This window comes from Papio anubis, chromosome 6 (genome assembly GCF_008728515.1).
Source record: "Papio anubis isolate 15944 chromosome 6, Panubis1.0, whole genome shotgun sequence".
NCBI classification, from domain to species: Eukaryota; Metazoa; Chordata; class Mammalia; order Primates; family Cercopithecidae; genus Papio; species Papio anubis.
The window spans coordinates 67,553,340-67,578,646 of record NC_044981.1 but is presented as its reverse complement, the minus strand read 5'-3'; the positions used below and the strand labels follow the sequence as shown (position 1 = coordinate 67,578,646).

At 32.9% G+C, this 25,307-nt stretch overlaps 1 protein-coding gene across 50 annotated transcripts in view; it reads right to left on the bottom strand.

The window, feature by feature from the left end:
- Nucleotides 1-25,307, bottom strand: part of RIMS1 (regulating synaptic membrane exocytosis 1) — a 492,346-nt gene that overhangs the window by 91,942 nt on the left and 375,097 nt on the right. For 19 of the 50 annotated variants that reach the window (XM_009205497.4, XM_009205487.4, XM_009205494.4 and 16 more), the window contains 2 exons: nt 20,119-20,231; nt 2,154-2,266 (listed from right to left, as the gene is read on the bottom strand). In XM_009205497.4, coding sequence (XP_009203761.2) covers nt 2,154-2,266; nt 20,119-20,231 — 226 coding nt within the window. Of the gene's footprint in view, nt 1-2,153; nt 2,267-16,171; nt 16,202-20,118; nt 20,232-21,303; nt 21,487-25,307 lie in introns of all 50 variants that reach the window. The other 31 variants (XM_009205504.4, XM_031667173.1, XM_031667175.1 and 28 more) reach the window with 5 other exon arrangements.

Genomic DNA, 25,307 nt, shown 5'->3' with positions numbered 1-25,307 from the left:
TTCATTTCAATGATATAAGTAGAACAAAGTCATTCCCTAAGTCCCAAATCCATTGTTCTAGGCCTCTTCACTATACAGACAGGCTCTACTAATTTTAATACAAATTTTAATAAATTACCTCTTTGCTTCTGAGCCCCAGTTTTCATAAATTTGGTAAATAAGTGAGCTGGAGTAGATTTTGAGGTATTTTCAAGTTTTTAATGTTATGAGTCAGAGAATTTGGAGTCTGCCAAACAAGATACACCTACCTTTGGTTTACTATGACTATTAGTGGGGGTTTAGACTTCTGAGTACTTCATTTCATTGATTTTTTGGATCGACTAATTAATGATTAGAGTCCCAGCTCAGGATGATCCAGAAAGGCTTTCAGTATCTTACCCTGATTCTTTACTTGCCTCTTTCTTGTTTCCTATACTGGCTCTACCTCTCCTTGCTGTTCTATTTGACCTCATCTTTTGAAATAAAGCTAAGAAACTGATAAAAACTGTCAGCTTAAAAGGAGCATTTCCAGTTTAAAGAAACTTTCAAATAACTGCATCCAACTGTAGAGGGAAAATAAAACCCCAAATTACCCTGCCGTCTAATTCAAACTGCATTTGTAGTAAGAAAACAAAAACAATGATGATATCTATGAAGACAGATAAATAGGCTGATTAGGTGATAATACCATAAATAACAAGTTGCAGAGAAGATAAATCTGCACAGAGCTGAAATAGCCAATACTATGGGACATCAAGTTACTTTGCTTACTATTTTTTTGGTAAGACTCTTAGGGAGTTGGGCATCACCAATCACAGTGACCCTCCGCACTGTATCATTTGGAAGCCCTTCTGCATCTAACCTAACACATAAAGTGATAGACTGTATCAAACACACATGCCTCTATGGCAGTCCTGGTGATAAATCATATTTTGTAGCTACCTCTTTTTTTTTTTAGTCACAGAATATCTGGAAAGATAATGAACCACTTCCACTGCTTAAAAATAAGTAGGTTTTTCTAGGTCCATATTTCAAGCTAATAATATTAATTTAGTGTAGCTTTATTTACTTTTGATTTCTAATAGCTTATTACTTCCAAAAGAGTTTGGTGATATTAAATTACAACAAAGGTCGACCTATAATGGCTGCTGCTACTTTTGTAGTATTCTATAAAGAAAAAAGGCTTTTAAATAAACCAGATAATATATTTGAAATTACTTTATAAAGAACAAAAATCTATGCTATTTTATTTAAAATTATCAGATGTTAGCAGTTTATAAACTCCTTAGTGTTTCCTTAGAAAATATTATTGAAATAAAAATTAAATGCTTATTGGCACTTAAAACTGTGTAAATTTCAGTTTCTAGAAGTTTGAAATCAGTTACTTTTCTTACTAAAGACAGAGCAATAAGAAATCTCATATTACATAATTTTTATCATTCACAAATATCAATAGTCAAATATCAATCCAAAGTTGTATTTAAGACTATAAATATATACCTTAATATCTTAAATGCAATATTTAAATGATGTTCAAGCAACAAAATGGCTTCATATATCTTGCTTATTTATGTGAATTTGACTAATGCTAATCAATCATCAATGATTTTAATATCAAATATTTATATATTTTTAGAAAAAAATCAAATCCAAGTTAATATTTCAATGAAGTTATATCATATGAAAATATCAAGAGGAAAGAGGGTTTTTTTTCCGGCTTTGGTAGAAATTATGATGCAGGACTATTATTTAATGATACCTTTTCTTATTTTTTTTTTTTTTTTTTAGATGGAGTCTCGCTCTGTCACCCAGGCTGGTGTGCAGTGGTGTGATCTCAGCTCACTGCAACTTCTGCCTTCCAGGTTCAAGGGATTCTCCTGCCTCAGCCTCCCAAGTAGCTGGGATTACAGGCGCACACCACCACGCCTGGCTAATTTTTGTATTTTTCAGTAGAGACGGGGTTTAACCATGTTGGCCAGGCTGGTCTTGAACTTCTGACTTTAGGTGATGTGCCCACCTTGGCCTTCCAAAGTGCTGGGATTATAGGCATGAACTACTGCGCCCGGCCCAAATGATACCTTTTCTTATATAATTCGGTGCTTTCTAATCCTGTCTGGTATAGACACTACACATTTTTAAAAGGGAAACTATTTGTTGGATACTACTAATTTTACCTTGGAATACTGCTCGCGATCAAGTTCTTGACTAGAACCAGACCCTGTTGTCTGCTTAAATCGATGCACTTTCATTTTCATCTGTCTTGTTCGCTCCTCCACTACTAAGCTTGCTGCAAAAACACATAATGGAAGCCTATTAAAACACATGAAGAACCTTTCAGGAACTGAATGGTTTAAGATTTCAATGCTTTTGAAATGACTTCAATTAAATAAAATTTAGAAATAACACATGATTAATAAATTAAACAAAATGCAGAATACACAGTACTAGCAACTGTTAATCTAAAGATGAACATGATTCAAATTACATAGAATGGGGAATGTAAATGTTAGTAACAAAATACACTTTATTTCTTGATTTTATATGACATATTTTCAATTTCCTTCATAAATGATTATGTGAAACCAAATTTAATTGTAAAAATATGTTTTCAATTTAAACAACTGTTTGTTGCATGTACATATATAGAGAAAACAAGTATGCATACTTAAAACATCACACATATATGCACATGCTTACATGCATGCACACACCCACTTAACACCCTCGGCTAACAGTAGTCACCTAAAAATTGCTTTAATTAATAAGTATCTACTTTACTGAGGCATTCTTATAAATCGTTAATTTCTGTCAGTGGCTTCTCATGACTTTGTCAGTCCTTAAAATGGACTTACTAAAAGATTAGCTCGCTATTTCTTACGGCTATATCTGGACCACATACATAAAATTTGTAAGTTTGAAAACGAATACATGACTTTTAGCCCTTTAATTTATAATACGTAAAGAATGCTTTTAAGCTTTTATCAACCTCCTAAGTAGCACAGGAGGGCAAGAATTGCAGCCTTTGATAAAGTATGAATTGTTCTAAGTTAGAATCTACCATCAGCAACATCACTTCAAAACCCTGCCTTTAAATTTTGCATTTTTACAAATGAAAGAGAAAGAAACAGCTAAGGTACAGTCATGTGTAGGGTAAACGATTCAAAAGCTTATACTTATGTTGTATGAGACCTATGTTTACTTTATACAACATTTACCAACTTCCCAGACAACTCAACTTCTGCAACAAGTGTTCAGATTTTTAAGTGATAGGGCTGTGTGTGTGTGAGTGCACACACATGTATGTGTATGGAAAATTGTTTATTGGTGACTGATGTACTGGGAGCTTTTGCCAAGAGACCAATGGTTTATGAGTTAATGGAAATGTTGACATGTCTGATTGACTTGGCTGCTGATTTTATCTCTTACAAGGAGTTCATAAAGGCATTTGCTGACAATTTTCTCCATTGCAATGACTAAATGTGGCCTACTATCCTTGATTATAAAACGCCAACACATACTTTAAAAAAAGAAATCAATCTGTAACTTTTATTGTGTTCAAGTGCAGACCAATAGCACAAGAGATAATAAAATTTGGAATTTGTGGCTAAGTGTTTTAATCATACTTTTAGCACTAAATTATAAAATGTTTCACTTTGTTTCAATTCAGTAGATAACCAATCTCAAATCCCTAACAACCCTTAGTTATGCAAACTAAGCAACGATACACCCCTGCTTTAATAATGTTGACTTCAGAGATAATAAATTGTGACTATTGTTACCATTACAGGATAGTTCATTGGAGAGCTTGAGAAATGTGATTCAGAAATTCATTACTTTGCTTTGAGTTTTGAGTAAGTCAAATGGACTGCAAATTTAGTTCTGCTCTATAATTAAAGCTTAAAGCAACTCAAAACAATCTCAATTTGCAATAAAAACAGACTTAAATGGTGTTAGCTTAACTATTCTCATAAAATAATATTAACTTTGCTTAAAACTATGTTGACACTGATCAGCCCACAGCTTTGCAATCTTTTAGTGCCATGTAATTTTCAGGGTAGATGGTTACTTAGACACTGATAATTATCTCCCAATAGCTACTGGCCAGGAGCAGTCTGACACAGATCTAGGGACTGAATCTTGCTAGGACAAAACTTCATTTCTCTAAACATTAATAGGATTACTTAGCTTATGCTATGGCTGCACTTAAATCTTTATTTGCAAAATGTAAAACTAAATCATAAAAAGACAGTGGTAACATAACTAAAATGAATCTAAAAATGGTTCTAAATTATTTCATTTACCTCCCTCAAATCATTACTATACTATATTTATTCCCAATGAAGTTAAAACTGACCTTATTTAATCTGTGAAAGTAAAAAATAATCTCCAAATTAACATTATTATTCAAAATAATGAGTAGACTCCCTTGACTCTCCATCAAAGATGTAGTTGCTACGCTATCCTCACCGCTTGCTCTTGGATTCCAGCAACAAAACCAAAATGCCAATAGCTTACAATTATTTACTCTTAGCAAAAAGCCAGATAATTACATAATATCACACACATTTTTGTAGTACTTTTCATTATTTCCCAGTGACATGTGCCTTAGTGCATATTCTGAAATAACTGTTTATACAAGTTATTGTGCTTCAGTAAAAGTTTTTTCAAAATCACTGAAAAATCTTCAGTGTAAACGTGGAGATTCTCTAACTTTGCTAAAGATCTTACATGATTTCCATTTTTATTTTTCAACTATATATCTAGAATAAAATGACATTATTTCTGGATTACAGATGTGTTGAGCCAAATATTAAGACGAATTTAGAAAATAAGATAATCACCACAAATTTGAACAAGAAGGCATTATTCCAATAAGTTATATTATTTATGTGGAGAATAGTAGTAACGAGTAAAAGTTAATTGAAAGGTGATTGTCTCTCTAGTATCTTAGTATAAGTAAAATTAACTGTAACTCAGTTAAAATATCTTCCTTTAAAAAAAGACTACTATCATTAAAATTTTTATATTATTTTAACAATTTTAAACCCAACAGCAAAACTAAAATAGTAAATAAAATATTTTCCAATTATCCCACAAATCCTAGCATTACATTCACATTTTAGGAACATTCTGAACGTTAACAGTATTGTAAACTAACTAAATCATTAAAATGCCAGTTGCTATTTCTTTATAAAACATTTAAAACTGGGAGGCTATGGGATTTTTATTTTTAAAAATTTCATAAATGCCACATAATCAAGAGCTAAATAATACCTCTCATTTCTTACAAGAAATATAATTACCATGCAATTTCATTTAGTTTTTTAATGAAAATTTAGCTTATGCATAATAAAGTCAAAAGATAAGGATATTTACTATAGACTGTATTTCAGCATTAATTATAGATTTTGTGATTATATATCAAAAATGTATGTATCCTAGTTCCTCAGATGTAATATTGTAATTTTATAAAAATGGGTTTGAAGGGTTGAAATATTTCACTATAAGGTACAAACTGAATTATGTGTCTTATGTTTTAAAAAATGGTATTTTCTAAAAGCACATATTAGTTTACAAAAATGTATATATTGAACAAGATCCATTTTACTTATTCCAACTTTAAATACATTGTTCTTTCCAAGCTGTGGTTTTTTTAAATAATTAATCTATGTATGTCACAAATCAATTCAATGCTAAAATTAAGAAAGTATAAAACTGAAACTTATTTTTAAGAGTTAAATGAAAACCGTATTTGTGAAATAATTTCTTGTCTTCTAAAGCTCAACAAGAAAGAATCTGATTGGAGTATGCAAGATAAGAAAAGCAAATACAATCTACAAAGTACGGTAATTATCACAATTTTCAAATGGAAAGTATTAGTATTAAAAATAGAGATATTAAAATAACTACTTTTCTTTTCAAATTCTTTGCTAAGGATTCCTAACTGAGTGTTATCAATGATCTTTAACAAATCTATGAAGAAACTAAAATCATTCAATAATCTTGTTTGTCCTATATGCATTTTTCTAGATCTGTCCCTTTCGTATTATTAAAAGGCCTATTACTCTAAAAAATGCCCTCAAAAATCCTTTAAAAATCTTCCCTAATCCATCATTTAAAAATTTCTATAATATAACATCCTTCATAGATATAATGTAATTTTCTAGGAAACCTCTTTGACTTATCACATATTTGTAATTTGCTTTAAAATATCGTAAATTTATAGTTATATGTAATTTAGGACCATTATAATTTAAACTTGCATTAATATATTTAAAATATTATTTATAAATTTAATATCCTCCCTAACTCATTTTATGAGGCCAACATCATCCTGATACCAAAGCCTGGCAGAGACACAACAAAAAAAGAGAATTTTAGACCAATATCCCTGATGAACATCGATGCAAAAATCCTCAATAAAACATTGGCAAACCGGATCCAGCAGCACATCAAAAAGCTTATCCACCATGATCAAGTTGGCTTCATCCCTGGGATGCAAGGCTGGTTCAACATATGCAAATCAATAAACATAATCCAGCATATAAACAGAACCAAAGACAAAAACCACATGATTATCTCAATAGATGCAGAAAAGGCCTTTGACAAAATTCAACAGCCCTTCATGCTAAAAACGCTCAATAAATTCGGTATTGACGAAACGTATCTCAAAATAATAAGAGCTATTTATGACAAACCCACAGCCAATATCATACTGAATGGGCAAAAACTGGAAAAATTCCCTTTGAAAACTGGCACAAGACAGGGATGCCCTCTCTCACCACTCCTATTCAACATAGTGTTGGAAGTTCTGGCTAGGGCAATTAGGCAAGAGAAAGAAATCAAGGGTATTCAGTTAGGAAAAGAAGAAGTCAAATTGTCCCTGTTTGCAGATGACATGATTGTATATTTAGAAAACCCCATTGTCTCAGCCCAAAATCTCCTTAAGCTGATAAGAAACTTCAGCAAAGTCTCAGGATACAAAATTAATGTGCAAAAATCACAAGCTTTCTTATACACCAGTAACAGACAAACAGAGAGCCAAATCAGGAATGAACTTCCATTCACAATTGCTTCAAAGAGAATAAAATACCTAGGAATCCAACTTACAAGGGATGTAAAGGACCTCTTCAAGGAGAACTACAAACCACTGCTCAGTGAAATAAAAGAGGACACAAACAAATGGAAGAACATACCATGCTCATGGATAGGAAGAATCAATATCGTGAAAATGGCCATACTGCCCAAGGTAATTTACAGATTCAATGCCATCCCCATCAAGCTACCAATGAGTGTCTTCACAGAATTGGAAAAAAACTGCTTTAAAGTTCATATGGAACCAAAAAAGAGCCCGCATCTCCAAGACAATCCTAAGTTAAAAGAACAAAGCTGGAGGCATCACGCTACCTGACTTCAAACTATACTACAAAGCTACAATAACCAAAACAGCATGGTACTGGTACCAACACAGAGATATAGACCAATGGAACAGAACAGAGTCCTCAGAAGTAATACCACACATCTACAGCCATCTGATCTTTGACAAACCTGAGAAAAACAAGAAATGGGGAAAGGATTCCCTATTTAATAAATGGTGCTGGGAAAATTGGCTAGCCATAAGTAGAAAGCTGAAACTGGATCCTTTCCTTACTCCTTATACGAAAATTAATTCAAGATGGATTAGAGACTTAAATGTTAGACCTAATACCATAAAAACCCTAGAAGAAAACCTAGGTAATACCATTCAGGAAATAGGCATGGGCAAGGACTTCATGTCTAAAACACCAAAAGCAATGGCAACAGAAGCCAAAATTGACAAATGGGATCTAATTAAACTAAAGAGCTTCTGCACAGCAAAAGAAACTACCATCAGAGTGAACAGGCAACCTACAGAATGGGAGAAAATTTTTGCAATCTACTCATCTGATAAAAGGCTAATATCCAGAACCTACAAAGAACTCAAACAAATTTAGAAGAAAAAAACAAACAACCCCATCAAAAAGTGGGCAAAGGATATGAACAGACAGTTCTCAAAAGAAGACATTCATACAGCCAACAGACACATGAAAAAATGCTCATCATCACTGGCCATCAGAGAAATGCAAATCAAATCCACAATGAGATACCATCTCACACCAGTTAGAATGGTGATCATTAAAAAGTCAGGAAACAACAGGTGCTGGAGAGGATGTGGAGAAATAGGAACACTTTTACACTGTTAGTGGGATTGTAAACTAGTTCAACCATTATAGAAAACAGTATGGCGATTCCTCAAGGATCTAGAACTAGAAGTACCATATGACCCAGCCATCCCATTACTAGGTACATACCCAAAGGATTATAAATCATGCTGCTATAAAGACACATGCACACGTATGTTTATTGCGGCACTATTCACAATAGCAAAGACTTGGAATCAACCCAAATGTCCATCAGTGACAGACTGGATTAAGAAAATGTGGCACATATACACCATGGAATACTACGCAGCCATAAAAAAGGATGAGTATGTGTCCTTTGTAGGGACATGGATGTAGCTGGAAACCATCGTTCTCAGCAAACTATTGCCAAGAACAGAAAATCAAACACTGCATGTTCTCACTCATAGGTGGGAACTGAACAATGAGATCACTTGGACTCGGGAAGGGGAACATCACACACCGGGGGCCTATTATGGGGAGGGGGGTGGGGGGAGGGATTGCATTGGGAGTTAAACCTGATGTAAGTGACAAGTTGATGGGTGCTGACGAGTTGATGGGTGCAGCACACCAACATGGCACAAGTATACATATGTAACAAACTTGCACGTTATGCACATGTACCCTAGAACTTAAAGTATAATAATAATAATAAAAATAAATAAATAAATTTGGATCTCAAAATTCCTTAAATCTTTCACATTTCTCTCTATGCTGCTTGAAATTAAAATGAATTTGAAATTTCAAATGTTTGTGTTTGTAGGCAAAAAATAATTTATATAAATATACTGGTAAACCTCCTAATATTTTCAAGCATTAGATGAAATATGACTGTAAAAGGACAGAAATAAGTAGAAGTTTTATAATATTAAAATATTAATGTAAAATTATTTTTTAACAAGTTCAGCTCATATAAGTATCAAAGTTGACACATGATAACATCTGGACAGGATATTTAAGCCTGTCTAGTTAACTAAGATGTGCTATCATATTTTATGAATGAAAAAATTAGTGTCTCTGCTTATTCGCTGCATAGCAACAGAATGAGAGTTCCATGATAGTGCAGTCCCATTCTTGTTCCAGTAATCTCTCAGGAAGGGCAGTGATAAATGACCGCTTATTTGGAAGTTGTCAGGTAGACTGAGGAATATAAATGACACACCTCCTATGTCTCAGTTATTGACTGCAGCAAAATAAAAAGAGCTGAGATTAACAAGAAAAGCTGAAAAACGTTTAGCTAATTGAATCAATATAGACTATACCAAGACTTAATAGGAAGATCAGATCTTAAATATTTAAGGTATAAACTATGTCTTAAAATATATCAAGAAAGATGGTTTATTTGAAAATTCAAAAATACAATACTAGTCTCTGCTCACAGTTTTTTTAGACTTCAGAGAAACAGGAATTGTTTATGTGGATAAGCATTCTGCATATACCTGGAATAAATGTGGCAAAATAGTAAGAACCTAGGAATGGGAATTACTAGGCATAGATTACAGCCCTAGATCCATCACCATTCATCAGTTCCTCAATGTTCCTTTGATCAATTCCTGATATATCCCTCCATTACAGAGTTTTTATCTGTAAAAAGAAGAGACTGGGCCGGGCGCGGTGGCTCAAGCCTGTAATCCCAGCACTTTGGGAGGCCGAGACGGGCGGATCACGAGGTCAGGAGATCGAGACCATCCTGGCTAACATGGTGAAACCCTGTCTCTATTAAGAAATACAAAAAACTAGCCGGGCGAGGTGGCGGGCGTCTGTAGTCCCAGCTACTCGGGAGGCTGAGGCCGAGACTGGCGTGAACCTGGAGGCGGAGCTTTGCAGTGAGCTGAGATCCGCCACTGCACTCCAGCCCGGAGGACAGAGCGACCCGCCTCAAAAAAAAAAAGAAGAGACTGCTCAGAGAACCCTCCAGCAGTTATAGTCTATGATTCTATAGTATTTCAATAGGGTATTGTTAAAATATTTATTTTTTCTTATTTGCAAAAAATAGGAATCTCAATGACTTTGTCTCTTGCTTTATTACCTAATTTCCAGCATTTTAAAATTTGCCAATTTACTATAGGTGTTATGAGGAAAAAAAATCACCAGTTGTATTTTACACCACTATTTTCTATCATGTTCTTTTCCCAATTTAAAAAATATCTGTTCAGGATTGATTCCAGGAACCCCCCACCACATGTGCCAAAATTCACGGATTCTCAAGTTTCTTATATAAAATGGCATAGTATCTGTATATTACCTAAGCACCCCATCTCATATACTTTCATCTCTAGGTTACTTATAAGAGCTAATACAAGGAAAATGTCATGCAAACAGTGCCTATATGTATTTTTCTAAATCTATCCCTTTCATATTATTAAATGGCTTATGACTTAAAAACATCTCAAAAATCTGTCATACTGTATTGTTTATAGAATAATGACAAGAAAAAAAATAGTCTGTACATATTCAGTACAGATGCAACCAATCATTTTTTCCCTGAAAGATTTTTGATTCATGGTTGGTTGAAGCCACCATCGTGGAAACCATGGATGCTGTGGGCCAACTGCAATGTTTTATTTTCATGTTGATCCTTATTTTTGGAGTCATGCAAACATAGTGAGAAACTTTGATGTAATGCATATCCAACTTCCACATTTTGACACATATATATATATATACTATAAATAAAGATTAAATGTTTAAAATATTTTGACTACATAGAAATGCCCTAGTTCGGGCACATTTTCTTGGAATAAAACGACCCCTTTCAACTTGTAAGTGTAAAAATGTTCCAAGTAGTCTCCCTTTTTGTCTTATATAATTCTCTTGGATGTTAAGGATTATGTTATAATAATGTAAACAATAAAAGAACATCTACCCAGCATCTACCAATAAAATAAACATCTACCAGCATGAGAAACAGAAAATGCAATAAGTGAATAACACATAAGTGAAAATACCACATTGCCTTATGGACTTTTTAAAGTTCCTATGTTTAGATAAGTGAAATTGAACATTGGCATTGGCGAAAGAGGCAATTTGTATATATAATCACTCAAGTCTCACTGCAGCCAAAACTACAAGACCATCTCCTGTTTTAGCGTACTTATGCCCATTGAACTATCTAAATTGAAGCTCAGGATGTCCAACTCCAGACATAATTTCTCAATGTAAAAACTGCCAATTCCCAGAGTGTCACTGAAAATACTAGTCATTGACAAGTAAGAAAGTCAGGCTCTTATAAAAAAATTTGTTATATACCTTGTCCTTTAGGGTTACACAAAGTTAAACAGCTTTTAAAAGCATGTTTAGGTTTTGAGAGTGAACACTATCTCCCATAAGATGCGCTTCAAATACAATTTTTATAAAAAGCAACCTGTGTAATTAAGCCTTCTTTGGGGGATAACAAAACCAATCACAGAGGAAGTCATGTTGTTTATACCAAGTGATATCTAAAATATTTAGCCATAATTTCTCATTACTCCAATAATACTAATGGATCCAGAATCTATCCTGAAAGACTTGATTGGCACAATTCTGCTAAATTCAATTTGATTTTTGAAAGTCTTTTCCTGTGTTTTACAATATTTGGGGAACATATACAACTTCAGAGAAAATATATCAAAGAGCCCGTTCATGGGTTCATGGTTAGACATCCATTCTCCCTCAATTAGGTCTCTCTTCCAAGTTGCGTCTTGGTTAATATGTGTTAAAGCCTTTGAAGCTTTAAAAGCCTGTGATACTATAAATAAACACATCTGAATCACCAAATGGGAAAACAGGGTCAAAAGCATTACTTCTGAATTTTTCTAATCAATCTGCTTAACCCTCTGGATTCCTGAAGTTTAAAGAGAAGGCTAGAATGACAATATACTCATGAGATTATGCAAAAAAAAAAAAAAAAGAAATGGATAAATTACTTTTCCTAATAGAGCTCTAAATATTATGAGTAAATATTCTTAAAGATTCATAATAAGTGTTCAGGAGAAGCAATGCCCAGGAATATTAAGAAACTTGTATTTTCAAAATCTTAACACACAATAACAGAAAATGATTCACCTGGCCCAATATGCATCTACCACTAATAATAAAAATGTAAATAAAACTGAGACCTTTGCTACTTAATGACAGTTAAAAGAATGCTGATTCTGAAAAATGCAAAAATTGGTTTACTTATTTTAAAAAGAGTACATAATTTGTTCTTAGAGTGTTTCCCAACCACAGTACGCTATTGAAATGTGCTTAATTTTTATTTATACAACTGTAAAAAAATTACCAAAATTAATATTTTTCACTTCTTTACTTGAATTCCACTAAAGTTAATGCTCATAAGTTTTGCGGAAAATATAGTTTGCATAACTTAGCATTCAAACTGCTCTTACTGACATTTAAAGAAGGAAAGCAAAGTTAACTTATTAGAGAACTTATTAAAGAAACCTGGTACTTAAAAATATAGTTGATTAGAGACAATCCTAATGATCTAGTTACAATCTCTAAGATCTAGTTACAATAATTATTACATATTTTATTAGTGAACAGAGAAGCAAAAAGGACCAAAATGCTATTTATTTTGTTCCTATAAATAATTTACTTACTTTAATTGCCTTTCATTATCCATGTGTATAAATTACACACCATTATGATAAAGGAAATTCATATTTGTAGAAAAGATAATATGATGTGTTTTGTTATGATTCAAAATTGCTCCCAAGAGCCAAGAACTTAATGCATTTAAAAAATTCTATCTAAAGGCATATAAATCATAAATTTATTATGACAATAACATTTTTTCTCACCTTGAAGTCATTTAATTTCTGGTTCAGTTTTGATCTTCTTATATCATTATTTCGATGCCCCCAAACTACATTCATGGGCTCTTTAAAACTGTCCAAGAAATGTAGCAGAGAGGGAAAAATTGGCTTACTTTTAGAATGAATAATTTAAAATAGGCCTATAAAGCAGTTTGTGAAGACTAAAATGATATGGTCTTTAAGCTGTCAACATAAAAGAGGGAGTTAAAATGCAAACAAAGTACTATGAACATTTATAGTTCCTTGGTTAACTTTTCAAGCCAAAGGATGTGTTATCTTTGTTAACTTTGTTAACTTTCAAGCCAAAGGATTTGTTATCTGTATGTCAATTGGAGGAGCAGGCCAAATGCAGAAGGTTTAACTGAGAGATGCAAAACTGAATCAATAAGGAAAGGGAGGAAAAACTAAGTGGGCCTCTCCAAAATCCCAGTGTTGAGTGGTGATTGTTACAGGAACATTGTGTGGGGCACAGAACATGGGCTGTGGATTCAAAATCTGGTTTTGCCTCACAGCAGCTTTGTTACCTTTGGCATTCAACTTAACCTCTTTCCCTTGATTTCAATAAAATGGGGTGAAAAAAACCTTCCTTGCAGTTGTATATGTGTTACTATAATTATGTGGTGATGCATGCAAAGCAGGTACTCAGTAAATGCTGTCTGAATGTTGAAGAGCCTACAGAGCAAAGTGGATGAGAACAAGTTCCCTGGAGAGGGATTTCTGTCTCGTTTCCTATTCTATCATTTATAAAATGAAATACTGACTGACAAGGGGCCAAGTTTTTAATCTAACTTTTAACTTTTCAGCAGGAAAATAAGCATAGTAATAGTCAGATCTCAGGTTGTTGTGAAAATATAATGAGATAAATATGTAACACTTTTAGTAGAGTCACTGACATATAGTAAGTGCTCAATATAGCCTATCTACCATTAGTAATGTTTTCAGTATTTTACACTTCTCTTTATGTGACTTTACAAACATATGCTGGAAAATTAATAGACTGATTCCCTATAGGGTAACCAACCATTCTTGTTTGCTTAGAAGTGTCCCAGTTTTAGCACTGAAAGTCTTGCATCTTGGGAAAACTCTCAGTCCCTGACAAACTGGAACCACTGGTTGTCCTACAAGTTCATCTACAGTTAATCAAAAACAAACCGTGACTAATGAACCCCTTATCTTGCGTACTGGTCTTCATTTATCCGGGATTTACTCACGATAATCTGAATTCTCTAATGAGAGAGATCCCAGTAAAGATAAACTTCAGCTCACAGAAGTGGGATTTCTATGCTGTGAACTCTTCCTTTCTTTTGGTCTATGTGAGCTTAAAATATGATTTTAATGAAATTTCTTGAGCTTGCTTCTATCCTTTCGAGGTTTTGAGAGCCATGTTCAGTGGCTAAAGTGTGCCATCTTAAATCCCTAAGAAGAGGCGCAGCATCCTTTTTCTGACCTATACCTTGCTGAATGCATTTTGGGATGTGCTTCTTTGGTTGTTTCTAAAAATGAGGTCTATTCTGTGAGGCATTTCTACATCCTGTTTCCAAGGAATGCTTGGAAGGGTGATGACACCTCTCAGTCAGGACACACTGACTATATAAAAACATAAATTGACATGCTCTGCAGAGAGGCCCTAAATGTGCATATTTCATGCAGACTTTACGTTATACTTACGGATTTTGTTTTGTTTTATTTAGCTAAGTACAGCTTTTCCTAGTAATATATATGGAAAGAGCTCTAAATGAAGAATTATTATATTTTTCTTTCTTTTGGATAAAGGAATTAGGTCATGGCCATTTCTAATATGAATCTAATACTTTTAGCACACTAAAATTTATCTTGCAAATCCAACTACATTTTTCTGCACTTAAGTAAAATTACATTGGTCATTCTTGTACTACTGAATCTAATGTTGTGTTTCCAATATCTGACGTAAAAATGCAGGATGGCTAGAAATCTATGCAAAATCTATGGCCAAAACATCTTGATCTCATTGAATTTTTAAATTTTTAATTAATATATGTATTGCCTAATATATCAGACACTATGCCAGAATAATATATATGTATAGTGCCTGAATATAAATATTGTTAAATACATTTTTATAAATACAGATTAAATATGTAACTGAAAATGTTCTCTTTGTAATACTGAGATACATAACACATAACTAGATACACTAAGAGTGAGAAATAATATATTTGGGATTTGTACTTACTAAAATAGGATACACCAACATGTAGTGGAAAAGGTCAAAAGTAAAAAGATCTGGGTTTGTAGTCTACTACTGAAGAGCAGTTTGGGCAAATGTCATATTCTCTCTAAACTTGTTTCCTTATTCATAAAATAGGAATGATGCTATTTTCAGAACTAGCTTTGCGTTAATTTGTTGTTACTATGGACAACAAATTAATTCAATCGTTAGTCCACTTTCAAATATTGAGAAAATGTACTTTTATTAAATTATACAGAATTACACAATTATTAAATATAATTAACCTTATCACATTAAGCTGAAAACGTATGTTCAAATAGTTAATCATCAGGCCAACAGCAACTCTGAACAGAAAATGGTGTGGGCAGCATATGACCGTGGGGGGAATCCTGCAACCTATTTGAAATTCAAGTGCAAAGACCAAAAGTGCTGAATGGTTTTCCTCTCCTATGACTCTCAGAAAGATAAAATTAGTGGGTATTTTAACAGTATTGAGGCAAACCAAAGTAACATTTAGGCAGCAGCTTCTCAGATGTATGACTGCAGCCAGGGCCAGAACATTCACTAAGGTTACTGCTATCTGGAAAGTAAAATCCAGAGATTTTCTACTTTTACCAGGTATCACCCTGAATAGAAGAATTAAATCTTTTATCTATGAGAGCAGGGGAATGCAAACAAACAGAAACAAAGAAAATGTCATTTTCCAAGGAGAGTTGTTTTCTAGTTGTCAGTGTAGATAAATTAAAAAAAAAAACAAACATTAATTTTAAATAATTTTTTAAAAAAAACATTAATTTTAAAGTAATCTCTTTGATGTAAACATAGAATATGAAATAATTAATATCAAATACACTACAAAGTCATTTCAGGAAAATAGCTACCTGTTAATTTTGCTCATTATTTCAATAAATACCGTTATATAACTCTTGTATATTATTTTTAAAAGTAACAATATTAAATGGTTAAAAAGTTATGTTAATATTTACCTTTTGTGGAAGAGTTATATTTTTCTTGTTCTTCAATGAATTAAATGCACATAATGATGGAAACAAAAGAAAGAAATCAGCAAATTTATAGTTAGACATGGAAATGTGAATTAACACAATGGCATGAATAATTAAAATGCATAACATATAATGTGACATGATAAATTGCAATGAAAAACCATGAGTTCCCAAATATGGTACTAAAATTAATCAAAGAAAGAATGAATACAGCAATTTAAAGATTTAAAATGAAACAAAAACATTGGGAAATTAGTATGTTTGGCATTTGAAAAATATATTCTGTATTATTTTTTCTTTCCTTTTAAGAGCTGTATAAAATTTCAGTACCAATTTTATTAAAACATCTCAAATCCATTGTGATTTTTGTTGGAAAAGTATTTAAAAGCATACTTAATTTTCATAACAAAAATTTTTATCATTTCAAAAATGAAAGTTCATATGATAAAGTCTCATATGATAAAATGAAATTTATTTTTTTATCTGATAAATAAAAAATGAACTCCATTTTTACACTTTGTTTGCACCATGGAAACTATTCTGTAACACTTTCCACATGAAAGAAAATTCTAATTTAAGTAATCCTTTCTTTCTTCTCAAATTAATTACATTAAAATACACCAAAGTAAAATTAGTTGTTTTGTAGAGACTATACTTCTTAGACATTTTATAAGGCTTTATATCCACCTCTTCATTTTGTACTATTTACAGAAGACTAATGGCCTGTTTCTATATTCCTGAGGAGGAATATCACTGGAGTTTTAGGTAGGTGATATAATAATGGAAGATATAAAACATAACTAACACATCATTTACTGTTAGTTTGTGAATGATCTCTAAATACTTCTTTAAAAGACCCAGTTGAGCAGAAAAAAAGTTACTGGTTGGTTTCAGAAATCCATTTTTATACAACCAAATAAGCTGTCTTCAGCCTTACTATACATAAGGGATATGCTGGGATATCGTGTTGAAATATAACCAGAAAAATGTTGTGTAAGTCTTTGCTTTCAATTATCACATACCATTAGAGTTACTTAAATTATAAGGCTACTTTTTCAAGTACTCTACCTCAAAAATCTGTATTGTGATCACCTCTTTGTTTTTCCCCTAAATCTACTTTAACATAATCAGGCTCTATGTAGCAAACAGGCTAGCATTCTAAATTTTTAAAATAAACTTTAAAACACCTTTTCAAAAATTGAGTAAACATGTCTTTTCATGTATGTTAGCCTTTAAGAGCTACTGCCTTTATGGTATAAATAGAGAGTAGTATATTTGATTTACAAAAAACAAACAAACAAACAAAAAACAAAAAAAACATACTTTCGGTGAAACAGTCAAATTGTCCCGGCATACATTCCAAAATCAGTAATGTAGATAACTGTACCCAGAAACTGTGTATGAATAAAATTATTTTATAAGTGCCTCAAGAAGGAGTATCAGTATTTAGTAATCTAAACCATTTGAAATATTTGTTCTTACCAATCAGCTGTTTATCAAATTATTTTCTAAACAGAAAACCACCCTTTGTTAAAAATAAAAAAAAAAAAAATGGGAAGGAAGTTACATGCAGTAGGGGCTTAATCAATTGTAATAGACTGTGGTCAGCATTAATCTTCATGGGAGATGGAACTAAAGTTTAACAAATAATATCAAAAGAATAAAATGACATAATTCTATAGCCTTAAGAACAACAATAAAATCAATCTTAAATAGAACATGCTAAATCTTATCTAACTCATACATCAAATCAAAATTTACTTTTATAAACATATTTTAGGACAAACAAAGCTGTCATGTGGACTGTTCATTTTGAAACAGAATCATAAAAAGATGATGGCAGACAGTATGATCATTTACCAAAAGTCCCAAAGCACATATTTATATCATAAAAAAACACCAGGTCTCTTTTATTTATAGGACATTTATATATATAAAATACACGCTTGTTGTCACATTTTTTAAAAGCTGTACATATATAACTCTAAGGATCATATATTTCAGGAAACTCAAATAACCAAAATGTTTATTAGTGTATTTGTCATATTAAATATCAAAATAACTCCACCAATGTAGTCATTCCCTTCTTCCCACCTTAATTCAATCCTTACAAATTGATGATTTCTCTGAAAGACAACTGTGAATACGAATATCATAAACAGTAACATTGATATTAACAATAGAACATGAGCTTTTTAAAAAAACCAAAATCCAACGTACAATATAACTGATTTTGTGGAAGCAATTCTTATTTATACAGAAATAATGAAATAATGTAACCACAATCTCACTATAGGAGAGTTATATGCAGTACCCTTATATGCTTTTGAACCCATAAAATATTTTATTTGCAACTGGAGGAAATGCAAAGAATTTTAGGAGCACACGAGTTTTAGAATATCAATCTTTAGTAAAATATGATCGGTAACACCGACTTTGTAAGTAAACACCCACATTTGTAGTTCTTTCAGTTGTGCAACAGGAGCTCATGAATAGATACGTTAAATAAACACCAACTTTTGTTTTAAAAAATAAATTTTAAAACAATTTCATCTGGGTTATTGCCAGATTAATTATGAATAATTTTAAAATGTTCCCAGAGAGGAGAGGAAAAATGTTAAACATGTCAATTAATAATTCCAATGAATTAACTGCTATTTTAAAAAAGAAAGTCAGAGTTTCACAACGCATCATATTTTCATGGTTCACTAAATGAAAACCCTTTTAGCAACCCTGAAAACTAAAGCATGGAGCATCAATAGAATGTATTTTTAAAAATATAAACTCAAGAGTTTATCACACCAGTGTTACTCTATTAATAAGTTGATACCTTTAAAAATCTACACTAATTTTCCTATAATCAAGTATTCTGCATGGCAATCTATGCCACATCAGTCTTTGAAACAATGCATTTACCTTCTGAGATCTTTAACATTTCTGTGATACATTCAGTAAAGAACTTCAGTTAAGTGAGAAAAACAAGTACCCCTGTACCCTCAATATAAAATGAAATGCAAGTTTTCCATCAGCAACAATAACACTGCTAAAAAAAATAATCAAAGTGTTAACCTTTCAGTTGTTTCACAGGGATGAAGGTTTTTAATAAATATCTTAAAAATGATTCTATTACATTTATATTACAATCCCAAAGTAGAAATTATTTTAGTAAATTGCTTACCAAATCCCTGATTAAAAATATGTGATAAAAAATAATGATACAAATCATTTCACCTACTAAGATATGTGATAGCACTTTGGGTCACATGAAGAATACTACTTTAACCTAGTGTCTAAATCATCTAGCTCAGGTAGTTTAGAGAATTTAGTTTCTACTAAAATCAGACTGTATACATTCTCTCTCTCTCTCTCTCCTTCTTTGTTGCTCAGAAAATGAAGCAATAATATATGCATAAAATAAGAAAATCTTTAAGCAATATGAATTGCTGAAGACACTAAAACATGTGTTCTGTCATTTTTTTCATCATCAAACTTATGTTAAAATATAGGCTACTGCTAATCAAGTTAAACGAAAAAAATAGTAAAGGATTCAGAATGATTAAGTTTAATTTTTAAAACATATTTTAAAGGTAAAATATTCTTTTAACACATAAAATGCCATATCGTACTGCGATTTTAAAATTTTATTTTCTTCCTTTGTCCCTTTGGAATAAGATGTTTCTAGGCCTCCATCCCTTCTGTTAAACGACCATCTAAAATTCATTCATCCAGCAAAACTCACTCAGCAAAAACTGTGTGCATGCCATGAACCACTGTCACTAGGTGTTGGGGATAGACTGTAAGAAAATTAAATTTTTAGGATTCAGCAAACTATATATAATCAAAATACTATTCATTTAATAAAAGGGGTATAAATAGATGAGGTTCTCAAATCCAAGATTTTTGGACAATGATCTCTCTTTATCGGATACCTTGTTCTATACTGCCGCTTCTCACTGGCACTTGTGGGAGCTGTCTTCCCCTACGACTGCTGAACGATGTGTCTGCTGGAGGAGATTGTGTTGGACTTCTCTGTCGGTGCATTCTGCAGGCAAAAAGCAAAGTGGGCATGAAATAATGAAATTCCAACGTGGTCTGACAAAAATCTTTTCCTCCTTTCTGTTACTATTAAAATAGACATAACCCCCCTCACTGGGCCAATGGGAGCAGAATCAAACACTTTTTATGATATGTATAAATGGAATATTACAAAAAGGGGTTAAATGAGATAGGGCAATGTGCACCACACACAGTTCTACATAATGAATTCTTAAACTGAGCAGAATCCAATTCACTTCTTTTCATTAACTTTCTATTAAGTTGTTCTACCTGGGCAAGTTATTCAGTTTCGGCATTACTGAACCAAATATATCTAATTACAGCCTCTGGATCTTAACAATATGTATAAGCGACGTAAGAAAGGCTGTTGCCTAAACTGCTACTCTTAAGTTGATCTAGACTATAGAATTATTTATAACTGATAAGAATTCTAGCTGCAGACTTTTATAAATTACCACTCACTTGTACTTTATTTCTAAATAGGAACAAATTTGAAAGATACTTAAAATAATCCTGGACATATGTTATGAAATACACTGGTGCTAGCATTAAAATTACAAATAAAAATTTGAGAAGTGTGCAGATGTATTATTACTGCCCAGGATTATGCGGACTTCCATCTGTTAGCATTTAAACACTTTTCAAACTAAAGAACTTTAATACATTCTAACACTTTAATGAACACATATAAAAGATTCTTAAAATTTCCTCTTATGCGTTCTAAAGTAAGCACACATTTAATTCCAGGTAATTTATCATAAAAATTTCACATAATTAAAAAAATTATATATGAATATGCCACAAACAGATGAAAGGACATAACACAGCCAAATTTAATTTTCAATGAGAGCTAATTGGCAGAAACTATAGAATACCACCAGCACAGTGAAGATAGATGCAAGTAAAAGAGGATGTGGGAGAGATTTAAGTGTCACAAAGAAAGGATTAAAAGTTATGGTGTCAAAATGAGTGAAAGCTTCGAGTGCTCAGGAAGGTACAACACCACACCAACACCCGGAGGCAGGACATGAATGCTGAGGGGGACACTGAATAGCGACCTTGTCAGAAGCGGAGAAGGTGGCGCCGACCCTCCAGGGACAAGGTGGTGCATAGAACACAGTGTTCTGACACTAGAGTGCTCACTCGACCTTGAGCGAGCAGGATGTTTTCCCCTAATGACTGGCTGATCAGTTGCTCTTGGGGCTGCGTGTCCCCTTCTAGAAAGACATGTTGGGAGAACCCTAAAACATTAGGGCCAAAAAAGATCTTCAGTCAGCAGGTTCACATTAACTTTGATACCAACACATTTGTCCAAGGAAAACCTGGTTACTCATACATGACAGTAATTTCAAAGAAGAGAACCCATCACGCAATTATTGAAATGGAATTCCAATCAAACTGACAAGTTATTATTGCAAATGTGAATGCCATGTGGTTTTAAAAGGCTAATTGGTGTTGTTCTAACGTAATAAACCTCTTGTATGTTCCACCAAGGGCAGAGATTCCTGTCTCTGTTTTTTTGTTTGCTTTTTGTTTTGTTTTTGTTTTGTTTTGTTTTATAGAGCTCTATCTCGAGTGCCTACAACATAGCTGCATAGAGAGCAAGAGCTCAATAAAGGTTATGTTGCTTGAATGAGTGACTGTAATTAGGATGATGAATACAAGGAAGCTTCAAGTGCTTGCCTTCAAGAAGAAATACTGTAGGCCTCTATGTTTTTACAATGTTCATAATTTTACTCTAATAAGCAAGACTATGCCAAAAACAACAGAAGAAGGCTGCTTTTGAGGTTAATCTAAGTAGACAAAAAAATTAAAACAATATAAGATGGAGAATGCTTCGTTAATTATACATCTGATTAAATATAAATGGCTTAAATATGGATAAAAACATGTTCTCTCAGATATAACTATATCTGAAAATGTATGTATCCATATTTTGATGATTATATTACTATGGTGCTTAAAATTATTGTAAAGCCAATTAATGAATTAAAAATTAAAAAACGATGTTTATATATACGTACTTATTTTTATAAAGGCATGCTTTGGCCTTTTTCATTGATTTTGGTATATATTTTAAACAAAATGCATGATTAAAATACCTAGCATGTATTATTTTGACAGAAATAAAATGATACCTTATCCCTTTTAAAGCAATACTGTAAAATTCACTTAGTGACTAAAAATGTGTGAGAACAAAGAATACATATTTATTACCAAAAGCACATAAAGCAGTGTCATTCAACTTCTATTCAGATTGGCAATTTTTCTTTTTCTTTTAAGTAAAATTATTTTTAAAGCTATAATGATTTTGATTCTGAGTATTTATTCATTTAAGAACAACAAAACGGGAAAAAGTCAGGTTGAAGACAACAAAAAGATGTTCAGCTTAGATTTTTAATAAAGGTGTATTTTACTTTCTTGAGCTATCAATTAGTGCTTTATCACACTATAGTTCAAACCCTGAAACCTGGGCTGTTTCCTCAATTTCCAAATTAAAATAAAAAGTAACTCATAGTGTTCTATATATTAAATCTGTTTATTCTAAATTGACTATCGACATTAACTCAACTATATAGAATTAATTTCTATCGGATAGAGTACATCATCAAGTCCTTTCCAGCGATAAGAGTTTTATCTATTACTCTTTGAAAGCCATTATCATGACAATAAACTTCAATCCTTGTTCAAGATACACTTTCTAAACGTGGCTTGCAAATGGAATTACACAGTTTTCACCTTATTACTGAGAAATGTCATGGATATTACAATTTCACTTAAATCTTGCTCCATTCCTTAAAGCAATTCACAAGCACTAAAAGAAAAACTCAAATGTGACTTGAAATGTAAATAATTTAGGTGAACTTTCTGTGACACCAAACTAAATGGCAAAAGTATAAAAAGCAATTTCAGGAGCAAATAAATGGCTTCCTGGGTGAATATTCACAGCTCAACCACATATAGTGTTCCATCTCCTGAACCACAAGGCTTGCAGTGTCTGAAAACAGCCTGTAATGTTTGACGTTAATCGTTTAGCACAAGATATGCTTTTTTCTTTGACATGAAAAGTCCCTCAATAATGAAAGAGTTCCTGCCCCCAGCCACTCTGTAACAAGCATGAGATCACAGACCAAAAGAGAAGCACAGAAAGCCACTTTGCCAGAGGAAGTAAGGAATGTGGTAGCAATGATGAATTATGAAGGGGAAGCTGGGGAGAGGAAAAATGCAGAGCTTGGAGAGAGAAGAGCAAGGTTTTGCAGAGGAGAGATAATAGAACCAAGTATAGTTTGTTTTTAGGCAAGAGGAAAGGACAATTAATCAAGAAATTCTGAGGCACAGGGTGTAAAGTTGAAAGAATCCAGGCTGTTGTGCCCTGATCTTTTCAGTGAAATGGGGTGTGCTAAGAATGTAAGGATGTTAAGAAGAATGACAGAGATTTAGAACAACCCGTTAGAGAATGAAACAGGGAGTGTAGGATGGATAAATAACATAACAGTAACAGCTGTTCCTTACTGAGGATCAATATAGGGTCATCTATTCATGACAGGAACTGAAAGTGTTTGCGCGCATATGCAGGCACGCTGCATGTATTCATGCATACATGTATCTATATGTGTACACACACAAGTATATACCTATGTACCTTTTTGTATTCTCACACACTAGGAAGTGTTATTATTACTATTTTATTTTATGACTGAGGGTCATAGAGTGACCTGGAGAAAGATAAACAGCTAAAATGTGGTAGAGGCAGGATCCACACAGGTCTGTCCAGCTCCAATGCTTGCTCTCTTTTCTGTCTAGTGAGATAGGATTGTTTGCGTATCATGAGAAAAAAATGGTAATTTCACATCTCAGGATGTACCATGAATCTTATAACACAAATCATATGTCCAAGTATCAAATTATTTGGCAGGACTTAACAGAACTGTGTTTGAGAGTTTGTGGAATCAAAATATATGGACAATGGTATTTAACAACTACCACTCTAATATGTATATCTGTATCTCTTCCTTTTTAAAAAATGAGGTTTGTGGCCGCATATGGTTGCTCACGCTTGTAATCCCAGCACTATGGGAGGCTGAGGCAGGCGGATCACCAGGTCAGGAGTTCAAGAGCAGCCTGACCAACATGGTGAAACCCTGTCTCTACTAAAAATACAAAAATTAGCTGGGCATGGTAGTGTGCACCTGTAATCCAGCTACTCAGGAGGCTGAGGCAGGAGAATCACTTGCACCTGGGAGGCAGAAGTTGCAGTGAGCCAAGATCATGTCACTGCACTCCAGCCTGGGCAACAGAGCGAGACTGTCAAAAAAAAAAAAAAAAAGAGGTTTAATTCAAACTTATGTATGTCTGACTCTAGTTCACCATCTCCAAATATGTATCTAAACATTTACCACTGAGTTCAATCCATGCGTACTCTCCTTCATCTAAGACTAGAGTTTTGATTTACACTTAAGTAAAACACACTTCTCAATAAAAATTTGAATCTTTAGTCAGACATTTTTGTTGCTGCAAATGGACTTGCAGTAAATTGCTTATACCAAAACCTAAAAAAAAAAATATGGTTTTGTTTTTTGTTTTTGTTTTTAAACAACTTGTTAAAGGATGGACATGTATGTGGTATTTAAGGTCAAATTTTCAAAGTGGTTCCTATTGTGCTGGTCCCTTACAGGCCTGCACAGGCTCTTTTGCAAGAACACACCATAAAATGCCTATGTAAGCAATTCTAAATAGTAGTCCCAATAAAGAAATAAAGCATCCCCCAGTTAGAATGTAGAGTGTAGTTTCCACAAGAAGAGAAGTCACTAGAATGGAATGCAGAAATGATGGGCAGCAGTTCTCATGGGTGAATTCACATGAACATGAAAAGCTAGACTTTTATCTTATCAAGAAGCTTCCCAAGAAAATATGATGCTTAAGTGGCTTGGCACAAAAGATATAAATCAGTTCTACTTGTCTCCTAACAACAACTGGTCATCATCTCTTTCGAAATATATTCTTACAAGGCTATCTGTCATGAGGTTACGTTTGTTGAGGGCAATAAAAGGCCTCTAAAATT